General features: G+C 40.7%; 1 protein-coding gene across 10 annotated transcripts in view; it reads right to left on the bottom strand.

Annotated features, from left to right (window-relative positions):
* Nucleotides 1-16,195, bottom strand: part of hbp1 (HMG-box transcription factor 1) — a 66,513-nt gene that overhangs the window by 15,371 nt on the left and 34,947 nt on the right. For all 10 annotated transcript variants that reach the window (XM_078553426.1, XM_078553423.1, XM_078553421.1 and 7 more), the window contains 6 exons: nt 10,566-10,698; nt 8,442-8,553; nt 6,881-6,999; nt 5,296-5,458; nt 5,025-5,169; nt 1,917-2,246 (listed from right to left, as the gene is read on the bottom strand). In XM_078553426.1, coding sequence (XP_078409552.1) covers nt 1,917-2,246; nt 5,025-5,169; nt 5,296-5,458; nt 6,881-6,999; nt 8,442-8,553; nt 10,566-10,698 — 1,002 coding nt within the window. The remainder of the gene's footprint in view (nt 1-1,916; nt 2,247-5,024; nt 5,170-5,295; nt 5,459-6,880; nt 7,000-8,441; nt 8,554-10,565; nt 10,699-16,195) is intronic.

The following is a 16,195-nucleotide window of genomic DNA, read 5'->3' on the forward strand; positions in this document are numbered from 1 at the left end:
CTAAGACCTTTCTCTCTTGAAAAGAAACTAAGGGGAGACACGGTAGAACATTTTGAGATTATATAAAGGGGTGCGCCATGTACAGAATTCTACCATGATTAGAGTTCCACAAATAGGTGGTATATATTTAGAACAAGAAAAACTAAAATCAATAAATATGTGGAACAGGCTGCACTGCAAACTGTTGAATTTGTAAACATTAGGGCAGAGATACCAAGGAGTGCAGAGGTTACCAAGTTTTAGCAATTTAGGCCACCCAAGTTCTGGCAACTCAGTCTACTGTGCTTATATTTATTTACTGTTTTTTCCTGTCTGAATTTTATGGTCCTTTAGATATCTTCTTAGTGCTGTTGACTCAAAGCAGAACCTGCAAGAACCATTCACATCAGCAAATCGAGACATGTCTAAATGAATGGCTGTGGATTACCCTTTATATGCATCCACTGAGGCGCCATCATCCATGCATAAGTGCCTAAAAACTAGAAACTATGGTACACCTGTTTCAGAAGTCTCAAAAGTAAACAGACAGCATCCTGGTATCTAAAAAAAATTGTGATTATTAAATTTCTTTATAAATAATGTGAGACAGAAATCAAACAGTAAACAAAGGTAACAGGCCAACATACTAGATAGACCAATGGCCTTGCCTAAAATAAGTTTATCAGTTCATAGGTAATGTTTGTCTGATCACAATCATTGGAGCAATCTCAAAATGTCTTGAATCTAGCTCTGTAGTGGTGCTACTCAAAGCCAGAGCCTGAAGAGATTGTTAGAGTTGGGTTTCCCCATAAAATTACAAGATTGTGAACCAAAACAATAGCACGAGGAGGATAATGCCCATGATAGTTTGAAACTAAATATCTATGAAAACAGTCATGCAAAGATTTCAGACTGGACATTTTCATACATCTACTGTTTGAAAACATTTAGTATTTCCTGAATTCACACTCTGAATGATGAAAAGGCAAAAGAGATGTGACTGAGGTTTCAATATTGACACTCAACACCGAATTGCTGGCCTTACAATGGAAACTAGCATCCCATCATAGTCAATTTGTTCCAAGATCTTGAATAGATTCACCAAGTACTTTTAACACCCTTAGATTATTCACCATTTTGAGAAGCCATAGTGCAGATTACTTATATGTCACTCTGATGCCAAACCTTTAACCTTTAACCCAATGTCAATTAAACACGGCTGGATAATGCATAAGGTCAGAAGGTAGCAACTCTTCATGGGTCTGAGGACCTAGGATGTAAATTCTGTGGACTTGAAAGCTGCTGTGTAGGTTACCTGAACCCTGAAAGAGCCCAACACCTTTGGCCAGATGGTTGATTCAGAAGGATAATAACACTGAGCTAAATGGCCTCTGGTGCAATGTGTAACTCTACAGGAATATCTACCCAACAGCAATCATCCTTGCCAGGCCCTTGGACAAAACTCATTACAGACAGGGCATGTTTTGAAGGGGGAGGAAATGAAAAAAGGTAGAGGAGGACTTAGAAAGGCACAAAGAAAGGAAGAGAGATAGAGACAGAACCATTCACCACTATCCCCTCACCAAAACCAGGAATGTAGGAAGGAATAAAAGAATGCAATCCTCTATCATATTAGCCTTTTTGATCAGTTCTTTTTTAACTTGGTATCGCAAAACTATCTTAGAAAGTTAACAAGATGACAAGCAAACATGATAGCTGGAAAAGCTACAGCAATCCTCTGTTCCCCCATCTTCCTTCTGCCCCCTACGTACACAATAAACCAAGAGATTCCAAAGCAAAAATCTATTACAATACAAAAATGTAGGGCTTTGTAAAAACGTGACAAATAATTAATGCAACATAATTGTTTATGAGGCTATTTTACTTTATTTAATAAAATTTACAAGTTTTATAATTAAAATCTATTTATTACCAACCTGTTATCTTTTCCTGGGTACATCTGAGTGTATTCAACCCTATACTTTTTGGCAAAGAGCATGAAGGCATTCATTGGTCTCTTGCATTTGTTATTTGTGGGAGAAGTGGTGCTCAATTGGCTTGCAGTCCCTGAGATTAGACTTTTACTGGATTTATTATAAGAATTACAAGGCAGGTGTGGTGATCCAGAAGGCACAGAGCCTGCGATCCGTTCTGATTTCTCACAGTCTGGACTGCTTGTACTTCCACTTGTCTGGGAAGCACGACGCTGGCGAGCCATACTGCTCAGTACATAAACAGCAGAGGAATCCAGTGGTGTAAAATCAAAGCTGTAACACAGTGCAAAATAGCAACAGTTTTACTAAATTCACAACTTATTATTCCCAAAAAAAACCTAGCAGTATTAAATAGAATATCCGGCTTGAAAAGTATGTATCTAATAGAGTTTCCTACTGGCTTGTCATGTATATGCTGTATTCGCTTGAATAACTGAATATTAAAAATCTTGTATTTCTGCTAAAATCTTTATCATTGTTACAATTTTCTCACCTTTATGTTGACTTTACCCCGTTTTACCTTCCTGTATCTACATTAGTAATAAATAGTCTACATAAATTGGTTTTACTGGAACTGCACCTTCCCACCATTGATGGTGATGTAGCACCTCAATTCCACATTCCTAGCTCCTCAGCCTGCACTGCAGGGAAATTCTTGCATTTCAACCAACTCTAATTCTCTACTAATAACTGCAATCAGATTTTCTATCTACTTTATAGAAAATCTTGCATCTGTGCACCCTGTTCCACTTATACCACCCTTACAACCAAGTTACTCTCTCTTTCGTACCTCCTCGCAGCTGCCTGTAAACTGCTTGTCCTCACAGCTACAAAATCAAGCATTCAATTATTAGTGTGCAGAAGGGTAAGGGAACATAAAATCCAAGGGAGTTAAAAAGTTATATTATAGATTTGCCCTATGTGCAGTCGTTCCAGAATAACTAACAACAGGGAAACTCAAATGGAATGCTAATTTACATTGGTCTGACAAATAGTGATAAACATTCACTTTGTGCCAAAACTGTTACACTGAACTTGAAATAAACTTTAGAGGAGTCTTAACATTAATGTACCTTTATAGAATTTCTACACAAAGAACAATGATTAATTTTAGCACCCCTTTCTCACCATTTCTTTTGTTTTAAAATTGCAACACTTCAATCAAGGCAATTTTCTGAGATACCAACTGAGCTACGGCTAGTGCAATAAAATTTAAACATATATGGTAGTTACACTCGTACTGCCATTTTAGTGCTGGGACCTTCTATTCAGTGATGTGAGCAGGATCACGCACGCTTACTGTCTACTTGTAACAGTAAGGGGAGGAGTTAGCAGATCTACACACATGCACAAAGGAAATTTTGTCCCATTATAAATTCCCTATGTCCATACTTATTATGAAAATTGCTTGTGTAAACTGGTCGCATTATAATTGTACCCCCTGCCAGCTTTGCATTGCGCAGCTCCTTAAACTCTACTGCAGAGGAACTCCAATGTCCAAGCCACTCTATTCTTTGCCTATATACTACCAATACATATTCTAACAAAAAAAAATGATAACGAGACAGTCCATAAAGGAAATGCCAGAAGGAAGATGCAAGAGAGAAGCATGATTGCTTATGTCAATTGTGCCTTGCACTAAGCTGTAACCCTCATTTATAAATCAGAAACGTTACTGGGCTTTATCAAAGTGGCAAATAATAAAAAAGTACACAGGAGCAAATAAAAATCTGATTTTTTTTTCTTATACAAACTTTTACTCCAAAAGTAAAAAAGCCTAATCTTTTTTAAAATAACAGGTTCAAAGTACCTTGGCTCTTATTTGGATCTTTACACACAATCTAGTGTCCAATTGTGAAGATTCTTATAGTTGGTGGGTGTAAAAATTAAACAATGCAAATAGCCTTGGAAAATAGTAACAGCAAAAAAATGTTTTCAATTAGAAAACAAACCTCCATCCAAATACAACACCTTCTGATCCCTAATGCACAATAAAGTGTAAAATAGTTTGGACAATCACATACAAATAAAGGTATATTTGTACGTTGTATTGAAACTCGTAAAAAATTACCTTTGCACATAATGTACAAGAAAATAATTCATGTTTACATATCTTATATATTATGCATATTTTTTAATATCTAGCTTTTCATTTTACTTCACAAACTCTGTTTTGAAAAGGATTCACATTTACGTTTTCCCAAAATTAGTCTGAGGGGAAAGCAGATAGTCCAATGGAAGGCTTCAGTTAATATTCCCCATGATGTAATAGTTAAAACTTACAAAAGAATAGCATTAAGTTAATTGCCTGCTGATTTTGCCTTCTCTTCCCTGAGGAATCGCCTGCCCTCAGCTTTGCAGTTCTCTGATGGTGTGTGTCAAGATCAAGAACTCAGCACATGGGAAAAACATTTAGTACAAATGCAAATCCCATCATTTCGTGGCATAGCACATTGCATTAAAACACTGCATTTCCAGGTTAACACACTTTGATACAAAATAAGTCTACAGTTCTATAACTAACCTGAAATGTTAAAATTATTTACTCAATGATAAATCAATGCATCAATAACAGTTCCAAATTATAACTAAGTATTATTTGAACAGATAAAACTAACTTGAACACAACTGTGAAGATCAAGGCACAAATTTTAGCCTTCTGAAATGTAATACCTATTCTGCCTTTGGTTCTCAAATAGCAACATTATACTTGATGAAACCCAGTGGAAGTGGAATTTCAGCTGTACCTGACAATTACCTGGTTCCAATAAAACAAATGACTTAGAATTAAATACATGAAGTTAGCCTCACTGGTCATTATAGAAATGTCCCTGTTTTTAATATATTAGTTCTCATACATCCTTAATATGCAACTCTATAATTTTACATATATACATGATTTACAACACAGATAAAAACAACTAAATTCAAATTAGTTCTAATGTAAGTCATTCTATTTCTGAAATTTCAGGGCCCCTTATATGAAAGTAGTGAGGGAGAAAGACATTATCATTTGTAAATAAAACATTGCGTCAAATATACTTCCATCACCTTCTGAATGTGTCAAAAACTCCAGAATCATCAAAATTGTTGGCATCTGGATGCCCAGGAGGTAGACAGACATCTCCAACTTCCATTTCACAACACGGAATTCCATGATGAACCACTGTTAAGCTGGGGTAAAAGGAAGACCATCCTGTATTTATTTAAAGAAAAAAAAAAAATCTGTATTCTACATTTTGGCAGAAAAGTAGTTTATCTATACCACATTGTTGGCAATCAGCAAATAAAATAATTATAATACTGATAGTATATTTCTGACCTTTATTTTTCACATAGAAGGGATGATCCAATCTGCATTCAACAGTCAATTTACCAACTTGTGACTTGCCAGGGTCAAAGGTTAATTTCAGTACTGAACGTCCGAAGGAGACTGTTTCTGTATGAGCCACTAACTTCAGGCCTTCAGATCCATATCTATATTTCTGTGGAACAAAACAAACTATTTTAACATCACATTTAGCCCACGAGACAGAGAGAAAATCTTATCACAGCTCAGTAATGAAACATCTCCTGAATACTCTACTCTCTGTGACAGTGCTCATTAGTGCTTTAATATGATTCCAAATCTTGGAACTTCTTACTTATGAGACTCAGTACAGAGGTGGTGTATATACCACCAAGTGGTATACCACTTGAAAGGCGAGCATTTCTCTATCTCTCTCCAGAGGACTCTTGAAAACATCCCCATCAGGGAGAAGGTCAGGGGTAAAAATTGAAGAACCCTATTTTAGTCTCAGAAGTCACAGATTTTAAATCCATACTCAATAACTATTATTACTAAAATCTTCCCTGCATAAGACAAGTATACATAACCAACAGTGCAATGTTTTATTGAGTTGACCTCAGAAATGTCTTAAAGATGCAGTCAATTATTTCCCACCACTGGATGTTAGTGGTTAATCCTCTCGTATGTGGGAAAAAATGGACGAAGTAAATAAGCTCAATGTTCAGTACTTTATACTTGAGCTTTAGTTTTTCTTTTAAGTCAATCAGGGTAACAATATTTGCTTCTGTAGGGAGAGAGAAAGACTTTTCACGAACACACTAAGAAAACCTAGCATTCAATTCCTATAACAAAAGATGCAATGGAAAATCTTTTAAGAAATGCATTTTACTCTCAAGAATCTAATTTCTAAGGTTGGAAAATGTGGTTTAAATAGACCGTACTTCCTCCTAATTATCCAAGCCACGTCAAAGGCACATGTCAGAGACTCCCAATCAGAAATTAAACTATAATGATTTGCTAATTATAATTTCATTGTTAAAAGATTACACATTTAGGCAAATGCAATAATCAGGCTTAAATTTGCTCTTGCTTTCAAATACAATTTAAAATTTCTGAAATTCGGTCCCCCGTGGAGTTTGAGCCTATGTAAAATGGTCTCAAACACTAAGCTCTTATATACATTACACTGATCAGCTTTTTAACTAAAAATAAAAGCACAAGCAGAATTCACACAAAAGTTTGGATTTCTGCCAGAGCAATGATGTTGCTACTAAATGTAGAACAGACAACAGTATATACCTTGGTGCAGTACACACAATTTATTTCCTTGACTACAGAACTAAAACTAGAAATAGCTAGCAGCAGAGTGTTACTAGTTTCCTAACATAGAGAAGAACCACTACACACCACACTAAGATATATACCTTCACAAACATTTTTGTTCTGGGATATTGACATCTCTTTTAAAATATCAATGCTTGATTAATTCTCCAGGAGAACATTAATAAATTATTCATACATTTTTCATTAATAATTTTACATTGTGATGCTGTAAATCTATTCCATCTAACATCCAGAAATGATTCTAAAATTTAAGGTGAAACAAGTAGAAGCTGACCAGCTTTTGTGTGTGGTTTTTCAAAGCTTTTTCATCCTCAGTCTTAATTTCCAGTTTTGCAAATTCTTCGACATCCTGCCAGTCTCTAATATCACCCTTCTGGAAGCGCAGACGTGTCCCTGTAACAACAAGTAACAGTAGATTACACACAAGTAGAAAGTCTGGAGCGTACATTATATATATATATCTAATATACAAAAATATTGTAGCTGTTAAAATTACACCCCATTCTCATTGTTACGATCCCAGCTGATGTTAACACTGGACAAGTCAGATCCCAGAGTGAAGCCTGGCTTGATAGATCCTAACTTTTTTTTTCAGAAACCGTGGAGGTCAATTACTTAACACGTTCACAGAAGTCTGCTCGTGTACTTTTAACACAAAAATAAAATGTTTATTAAACAAGAAAATGAACTATAGTACACTAGATAAAAAGGTTGGAAAGATTTCAATACAAACACCAGTAAATGAGTCAAATCACACGACTCTTTCATCCCAACTATATCTTTACACATTCAAATCCATAAAGATAGCAATTTACAAGATCTATTTTATGCCCTAATATTCAGGGTAAGTATGCGACACGTGTGAACTAGGCGAACAGTGGTTGGACACACCAGACCCCAAAACGAGTGACAGATGCCATCAAAGCAGATTCCATGGATTTCTCAGTGATCCCCAAGCCTCCTCCCCAGATGTTTGTTACACTGTGAGCCAAACAGTCTCACTGAAACTCTGTCTTTCTCATGAAGCCTTCCAATCTCAACGCTCGAAGAACTTGTCTTGGAATTCTCTGCCAAAGAGCACTTCTACTCGGATGCCTTCAACGAGGATCCACCCAGGGTTTCACTTTCGCCTTCCGATGTTCCTTTCCCCTGGATCTCTGCATACATTCAAGCTTCACCTTCCATGCACACTTACAGATGTTTGGCCATGCCAAGCAGAACACCATTGCTTCAAAGGCCCGCACTAAGGAGTCATCAATCTTCGGCTGCCTCCTCAGATCTTCTGGCTTTTCTCAAGCCCACTTTGTTTCAAGCCTGTGCCCCACAGTCTTCTCTTTAACTCAGAACCAAATGCTCTGCTCTTGTGTCTCAATACTACTCAACAGGACTTGTTTCATATTCTTGTCCCTTAACTCTGACTTCCTTCTGGGAGATTCTCTGTCCCACTCCCAAGGGTTGAGACTTTCTCCGTCCCCTTCCCATGTCCTGCTCCTTGGGACACCTCTGCAATGGTGCTCCTATTCATGTCACCCGACCTCCAGTTTCACTTTTGTGTTTGTTTTCCTTCTACGCATGTGAGCAGGGCTGGCTTCTCGGTCAGAAGACGTGAAAGACAGCAACTGCGCATTTGTGGCCATTCTCCAGCTGGTACATGCACAGAAACTCCGAAGCTCCCTGGGAACTGGAGTTTGTAGCCTCCAACTACCGATTTAAGTTGTTTTTTCCTTTTTTCTTTGGGGTTCGTCACACTCTCATCTAATACTGATCAAATGAGCATTCTTATAAATGACTATAAAAGTCTTAACTTGAATGAATCACTGTAAATAAAGCCTTACCTTTCATGAAGCAGTTCCATGCAGTTTGTGGCCATGAATGGGACCAGCCAAGTTCGTCATCATCTGACAGAGATGACAAACAGAAAATGTCTGACTCTGATTCACTGCTTGCCTGTTGCAAAATAAAGCAAAAATCATTATTCCTTCACTCACTCGACAAATGAAACTCAAAATCAGTGGAGGAAAATAAGTATATACTGATTTTATTTTATTCGTTCATGGGATGTGGCATCGCTGGCTAGGCCAGCATTTATTGCCCATCCTTATTTGCCCTTGTTCAGAGGGCATTTAAGAGTCAACCGCATGGCTGCGGGTCTGGAGTCACATGTAGGCCAGACCAGGTGTGGACAGCAGATTTCCTTCCCTAAAGGACATTAGTGAATCAGATGGGTCTTTACAACAATCAACAATGGTTTTATGGCCATCATCAGACTTTTAATTCCAGATTTTCAGTGAATTTAAATTTCATCATCTGCTGTGGTGGGATTAGAACCCGGGTCCCCAGAGCATTACACTGGGTCTCTGGATTACTAGTCCAGCAACAATACCACTACCTCCCCTTATATCATGGCACCTTCTCTTCCAATTGATTTGCAAGGAATTTTGGGTACTTGATAAAGTCAATTCTCACTTCAAGTTAGAAAGCTTTCTCAAACAGCACAATACCTATGACTCTTCTTCAGAGCAAACAAGAAGTGGAAATGTGATGGAATTTATACTGTTTAAAGGGGGTGGAGCAGGTCAAGTGGGGTGGAATGTCAGTGATAGGAGGGGGCTAAGGAGAGAATGACAAAAATGCCATGGACACAAGACAAAGGGGGTGTTAATGGTAGTGGTGAAGACTAAAGAAGGTGCTGACAGTGGCATAAAGGTGAGAAAGTAGAATGTGTGAATAGCAGAACAAAGGTCAGCACTCTGTGAAAGAACAAGTGACCTTTTGGGGGAGGTGAGGGGAGGGGGACAGTGCTTGGGGAAAAAGGGATAAAACAATGAATAAAAATAGAAGTAAATAAAAATAACATTTTAAAAAGGGATTAAAAAAGGGGTTGAAGATAGAGGACAGAGCTCATGGTCTGAAGTTGTTGAACTTAATGTTAAATCAGGAAGGCTGTAAAGTGCCTAATTGGAAGATGAGGTGCTGCTCCTCCAGTTTGTGCTGGGCTTCACTGGAACATTGCAGCAGGCCAAGGTTGAAGATGTGGGTGTGAGAGCAGGATTGCGTGCTGAAATGGCAAGTGACAGGAAGGACTGGGTCATGCTCACAGATAGACCAACGGTGTTCTGCAAAGCAGTCACCCAGTCTGCGTGTAGTGTCCCCAGTGTAGAGGAGACCGTACTGGAAGCAGCAAATGCAGTAGACCGAACTGAAGGTGGTGCAAGTGAAGCACTGATTCACCTGAAAGGAGTTAAAAGCAAAGAACTGCGGATGCTGGAAATCCAAAACAAAAACAAAAACAGAAATACCTGGAAAAACTCAGCAGGTCTGGCAGCATCAGTGGAGAAGAGCACAGTTGACATTTCGACTCGAAATGTCAACTGTGCTCTTCTCCACCGATGCTGCCAGACCTGCTGAGTTTTTCCAGGTATTTCTGTTTTTGTCACCTGAAAGGAGTGTTTGGGCCCTTGGACGGTAAGGAGGTATAGGGGCAGGTGTTGCACCTTCTGCGACTGCATGGGAGGTGCCGTGGGAAGGGGATGAGGTTTTGGGGGTGATGAGGGAGTGGACCGGGGTGTGACCTAGACCTCACCTATCGCTGACCTTCCATCCTGCTTGAGCTGCTCTACCCCCCTTAAACAGTATAAATTCCATCAAATTTCTAATTCTCTTCAGCTCTGAAGGGGTCATACGGACTCAAAACATTAACTCTGTTTCTCTCTCCACAGATGCCGTCAGACTTAAGAGTTTTTCCAGCATCTTCTGTTTTTATTTGAGATTTCCAGCATTCGCAGTATTTTGCTTTTAGCACAATACATATGCCTTTCAAGAATTATAACGTTTGGGCAAGAAGTAGCAAGAATATTAAAAAACTTATGTTATCAATATTACCACTTCTCTCTCCTACACAGACATGGCAATCATTTGTATATTTACAAATCAAGTCTGACTACGTTAAACAAACATACCCTTTCTCGCTTTATAGTGGTCTGTTCTTCCCAATGACTTGTGGAGAAGTTAGTTTCACTTTCTGAGACAGTTGGAGGAGGACGAGCATAGGAATGTAAACTTTTACTTGTGGCCACTATATGCACTGGAGATCTGAAACAGATGCAAATGTAACAATATGGTGAAAATTAAATGTACAGCATGGCATGCTTTCTTGAACAAATATAACTCAGACTTTGTTGATTTAAACTTGCAACTTCATTAAAATGAATGGAGCCACTCTGGGACAGAGTAAAGCTACCAGTGGGGCGGGGCAGGGTGGGGCATTTGAAAAGAGTGAAAAGCAGCTTTTATCAGAAAATTCAATTATTCTTACATTAAAGGACAGTTTTTTTTTTACATTATACAATTTTAATATGGAACAGAAGTATGGGCTAAGTGCTTTATATTCAAAGTATTTTCCAATTTTATTATAATTTCTTTTCATACAAAATCTGCTTCCTTATTTTGAGATATGCAGGCTCAGTTTAGGTCTCCCCTCCTGCTAAACTGTATGATATTATGGAGAAACATCCCTACACACTCTCAGGTGACTCCACTGGAAACTTGATGGGGAGAGGAAGGACAGGAAGGGGATAAAAGAGAGGAGAGGTATATCCCAGAATGGCTCCATTGGATTCTTGGACCCACAATTTAAAACTAGTTGAAGAGCTGATCTGGAGCTAATCAAATTTTCATAAATCGCATTAGCACTTGCCAAGGCTATACCACGGCCCCCAGTTGTGGCACGGCGTCTGAAATTGCGTCTTCAATGGAGCAGTTCAGGTGTGCTGGGGGCAGTCCAGTAGATGGGTGACACAGCCTCACTTGCTTCTGTGCATGTAAAACTGGCATTCAAAAAAAGTCTAATTTTTTATTCTGAGTAGCTTTCTTCACTATCAAATGGGGATATATTCTAAACACAAAGAAAATTCTAGACCAAATGTTGAAACACTGGATTGTGAGATTGGATTTCTGTCTGCTTGGAGCCCAAATGCTTCACAACTTTTAACACAATGTCTCGAGAACTCTTCTACATTTTTCTTTCTGTATTTCTTGACTAATTAGCACTTTTCTGCTGTTCTAGTTTTATAAAATTCTGCTTGATAATAACACTATTTTCATTCAAGTAGCTGACACAGGCCTTGAAAGTTAGGATAGATGGTCTTTGGTCATGTCTCAATATATACGGCGGATCCGGCACACAAAAAAGTTTGAAACCCACTGTTGTATGTGCACTTTTCCCTTCAAGGCAACATAGGTAAGTTAGGGTAATCAAAACATAAATACTATTCATTTGAAAGATGTGAAAGCCATTCAGTTTGATCAATTTAATTGACTGACAACATTGACAATTGACAATTGTCATTCTCTGATTTACTTCATTTCCCAAACTACAACCCATTATTTCTCTTGAATTCAGTCCATCTTTATCAGATAACAATTCACCACAAATGTTAATGGGGACATATACTTTATCAAACTGTCCAATATGCCTTCAATGTTAGGTAGGGAAACATGAGGTATTTGTGCATTTATTAGTGTCTGTCAGTCGCCCTTCATAACTGTGCTGAGCTGTTAGTTTAAGAGGCAGGACGGGAAAAGGTAGTTTTTGTATATGACTCTATTTTATCTGGGACTGCTGCCCTCAACCTATTGACTCCATTCAAATATCACACTATTTGATTTTCATTGCTGACAGCAGCCTCATAATGATCACTAATGACCTTTATAGAAGGAAATCTGCCGTCCCTTACCTGGTCTGGCCTACATGTGACTCCAGGCCCTCAACAATATGGTTGACTCTGAACTGCCCTCTGAAATGGCCTAGCAAGCCACTCAATTGTATCAAAAATGTTACAAAGTCTGCAAAAAGGAATAAAACCAGACAGATCACCCAGCATCGACCTAGGCACCGGAAACGACAACAGCAAACTCAGCTCTGGCAACCCTGCAAAGTCCTCCTTTGCTAATACCTGGGGGCTTGTGCAAAAATTGGGAGAACTGTCCGACAGACCAGTCAAGCACAGCCAGGCATAGTCATACTCGGGATCATATCTCGCAGACAATGTCCCAGGCACCATCAACTTCCTGGTTATCCTGTCCGGTGGCAGGACAGACCCACCAGAGGTGCCCGCACAGTGATACACAGTCAGGAGGGAGTTGGCCTGGGAATACTCAACATCAACTCTGGACCCCATGAGGTCACATAGCCATCAAATCAAACATGGGCAAGGAAACCTCCGCCTGATTACCACCCACCACCTCAGCTGATGAATCAGTACTCCTCCATGTTGAACACCACTCAGAGGAAGCACTGAGGGTGGCAAGGGCATAGAATGTACTCTGGGTGGGGGCTTCAATGTCCATCACCAAGAGTGGCTTGGCAGCACCACTACTGACCGAGCTGGCCAAGTCCTGAGGACATAGCTGCTAGACTGGGTCTGCGGCAGGTGGTGAGGGAACCAACATGAGGGAAAAACCTACTTGACCTCGTCCTCACCAATCTACCTTTCGCAGGTGCATCTGTCCAGGATAAGATTGGTAGGAGTGACCACTCCACAGGTCTTGTGGAGATGAAGTCCCATTTCCACACTGAGGATAACCTCCATCGTGTTGTGCGGCACTACCACCATGCTAAATGGGACAGATTTCGAACAGCTCCTGCAACTCAAAACAGGGCATCCATGGGGCACTGTGCAACACCATCAGCAGCAGAATTGTATACAACCACAATCTGTAACCTCATGGCCCAGCATATACCCCACTCTACCATTACCATCAAGCCAGGGGGAATCAATGAAGAGTGCAGGAGGACATGCCAGAAGCAGCAGCAGGCACACCTAAAAATGAGGTGTCAACCTGTGAAGCTACAACACAGGACTACTTGCATGCCAAACAGCAGAAGCAGCACACGGTAGACTGAGCTATGCAATCCCACAACCAATGGATTAGATCTAAGCTCTGCAGACCTGCCACATCCAATCGTGAATGGTGGTGGACAATCAAACAACTCACTGGAGGAAGAGGCCCCACAAATATTCCATTCCTCAAATGATGGGGAGCCCAGCACATCAATGCAAAAGACAAGACATTTGCAACCATCTTAAGCCAGAAGTGCTGAGTGGATGATCCATCTGGGCCTCCTCCAGAGGTCCCCAGAATCAAGGATGCCAGTTTTAAGCCAATTCGATTCACTCCACAAGATATCAAGATAAAAGCAATATTCTGGAAATCTGAAACAAAAACAGAAAATGCCGGAAAAACTCAGCAGGTCTGAGTCTGTGGAGAGAGAAACAAAGTGACGTTTCAAGTCCGTATGACCCTTCTTCAGAACTAAAGAGTAGAAATGTGGTGAAATTTATACTGTTTAAGGGGGATGGAGCAGGTGAAGCTGGATAGAAGGCCAGCGATAGGTGGGGGCAAAGGAGAGACTGTCAAAGATGTCATGAACAAAAGGACAAAGAGAGTGTTAATGGTAGTGGTAAGTGCTAAAAAAAAAAGGTGCTAATAGTGGCAAAGGTAACAAAGCAGAATGTGATAATAGCAGAACAAGGGTAAGCACTCTGAAAAGAACAACATGAACAAGTAATAGATGACCCTTGTGGGGGTGGGGTGAGGGAGGGCATGGTGGTGGGGAAAAAAGGATCAAAACTGGGATAAAAAAGTGATAAAACAATGAATGAATGAATAAAAATAAAAACATAAAAATAAGTGGATAAAAAATAAAAAATGAATTTTGAAAACAGCGATGAAAAAGGGGTGGAGATAGAGGACAGAGTTCATGGTCTGAAGTTGTTGAACTCAATGTTAAGTCCATAAGGTTGTAAAGTGTCTAATCGTAAGATGAGGTGCTGTTCCTCCAGTTTGCTTTGGGCTTCACTGGAACATTGCAGCAGGACAAGGATTGGCATGTGGGCATGACAACAGGGTGGTATGTTGAAATGGCAAGCAATAGGAAGGACTGGGTCATGCTTGTGGACAGACCGAAGGTGTTCCACAAAGCAGTCACCCAGTCTGCATTTGGTTAAAGGAGACCACATTGGGAGCAGCGAATGCAATAGACCAAATCGAAGGTGGTGGAAGTGAAGTGCTGCTTAACCTGAAAGGAGTGGTTGGGCCCTTGGACACTGAGGAGGTAAAGGGGTAGGTGTTGCATCTTCTGCAATTGCACGGGAAGGTGCTGTGGGAGGGGGATGGGGTTTTGGAGGCGATGGAGAAGTGGACCTGGGTGTCCCAGAGGCAACGGTTCCTACAGAATGCTGACTGGGGGGTGAGGGGAAGATGTGTTTGATGGTGGCATCATGCCGGAGTTGACGGAAATGGCGGAGGACGATCCTTTGAATGTGGTAGGGTGAAAAGTGAGGACAAGGGGGGACCCTATCTTGGTTCTGGGAGGGAGAGGAAGGTGTGAAGACAGAGACACGGGAGATGGGTCGGACACGGTTGAGTGCCCTGTCAACCACAGTGGGTGGGAAACTTCAGTTAAGGAAAAAGGAAGACATGTCAGAAGCGCTTTTTTGGAAAGTGGCATCATTGGAATAGATACAACAAAGGCAAAGGAACTGAGAGAATGGGATGTGGTCCTTACAGGAAGTAGGGTGTGAGGAGCTCTGGTTGAGGTAGCTGTAGGAGTCGGTGGGCTTGTAATGAATATTGGTGGGCAGTCTATCACCAGAAATGAAGATAGAGGGGTCAAGGGAGGGAAGGAAAGTGTCAGAGATGGACCATGTGAAGGTGATAAGAGGGGTAGAAATTGGAAGCAAAATTGATAAATTTTTTTCCAGATGAGAGCATGAAGCAAAACCGAAACAGTCATCGATGTGCTGAAAAAAGAGAGTTGTGGGAGGGGGCCTGAGTAGGCCTGGAACAAGGAATATTCCACATACCCCATAAAGAGACAGGCATAACTGGAGCCCATGTGGGTACCCATAGCCATAACTTTTATTTGGAGGAAGTGAGACAAGCTTAACGAGAAATTGTTCAGTGAGAGAACAAGTTCAGCCAGACGGAGGAGAGTGGTGGGGGATGGAGATTGGTCGGGCCTCTGTTCAAGGAAGAAGTGGAGAGCCTCAGACCATCCTGGTGGGGGATGGAGGTGTGGAGGGATTGGACATTCATGGTGAAGAGGCGGCGATGGTTAGGGCCAGGGAATGGAAATTGTTAATATGATGTATGGCATCAGAAGAATCGCAGATGTAGGTGGGAGGAGACTGGACAAGGAGAGAGAATGGAGTCATGATAGGAAGAAATGAGTTCCGTGGGGCAGGAAAAGGCTGACACGATCTGTCTACCAGGACAGTCCTGTTTGTGGATTTTGGGAAGGAGGTAGAAGCGGGCTGTCCGGGGTTGAGAGACCAAGGGGTTGGAAGCTGTGGAGGGAAGATCTCCAGAGGAGATGAGGTCAGTGACAGTCCTGGAAACAATGGCTTGATGTTCACTGGTGGGGTCATGGTCCAGGGGGAGGTAGGAAGGAAGAAGTGTCTGAGAGTTGACGCTCAGCCTCTGCGAGTAGAGGTCAGTAGGCCGAAAACAACAACACCACGCTTGTCAGCAGGCTTGATAACAAAGTCAGGGACCAAAGAAAACGGAGTGCAGCAAGTTCAGAAGG

This window comes from Cetorhinus maximus, chromosome 12 (assembly GCF_964194155.1).
Source record: "Cetorhinus maximus chromosome 12, sCetMax3.hap1.1, whole genome shotgun sequence".
Taxonomy (NCBI): Eukaryota; Metazoa; Chordata; class Chondrichthyes; order Lamniformes; family Cetorhinidae; genus Cetorhinus; species Cetorhinus maximus.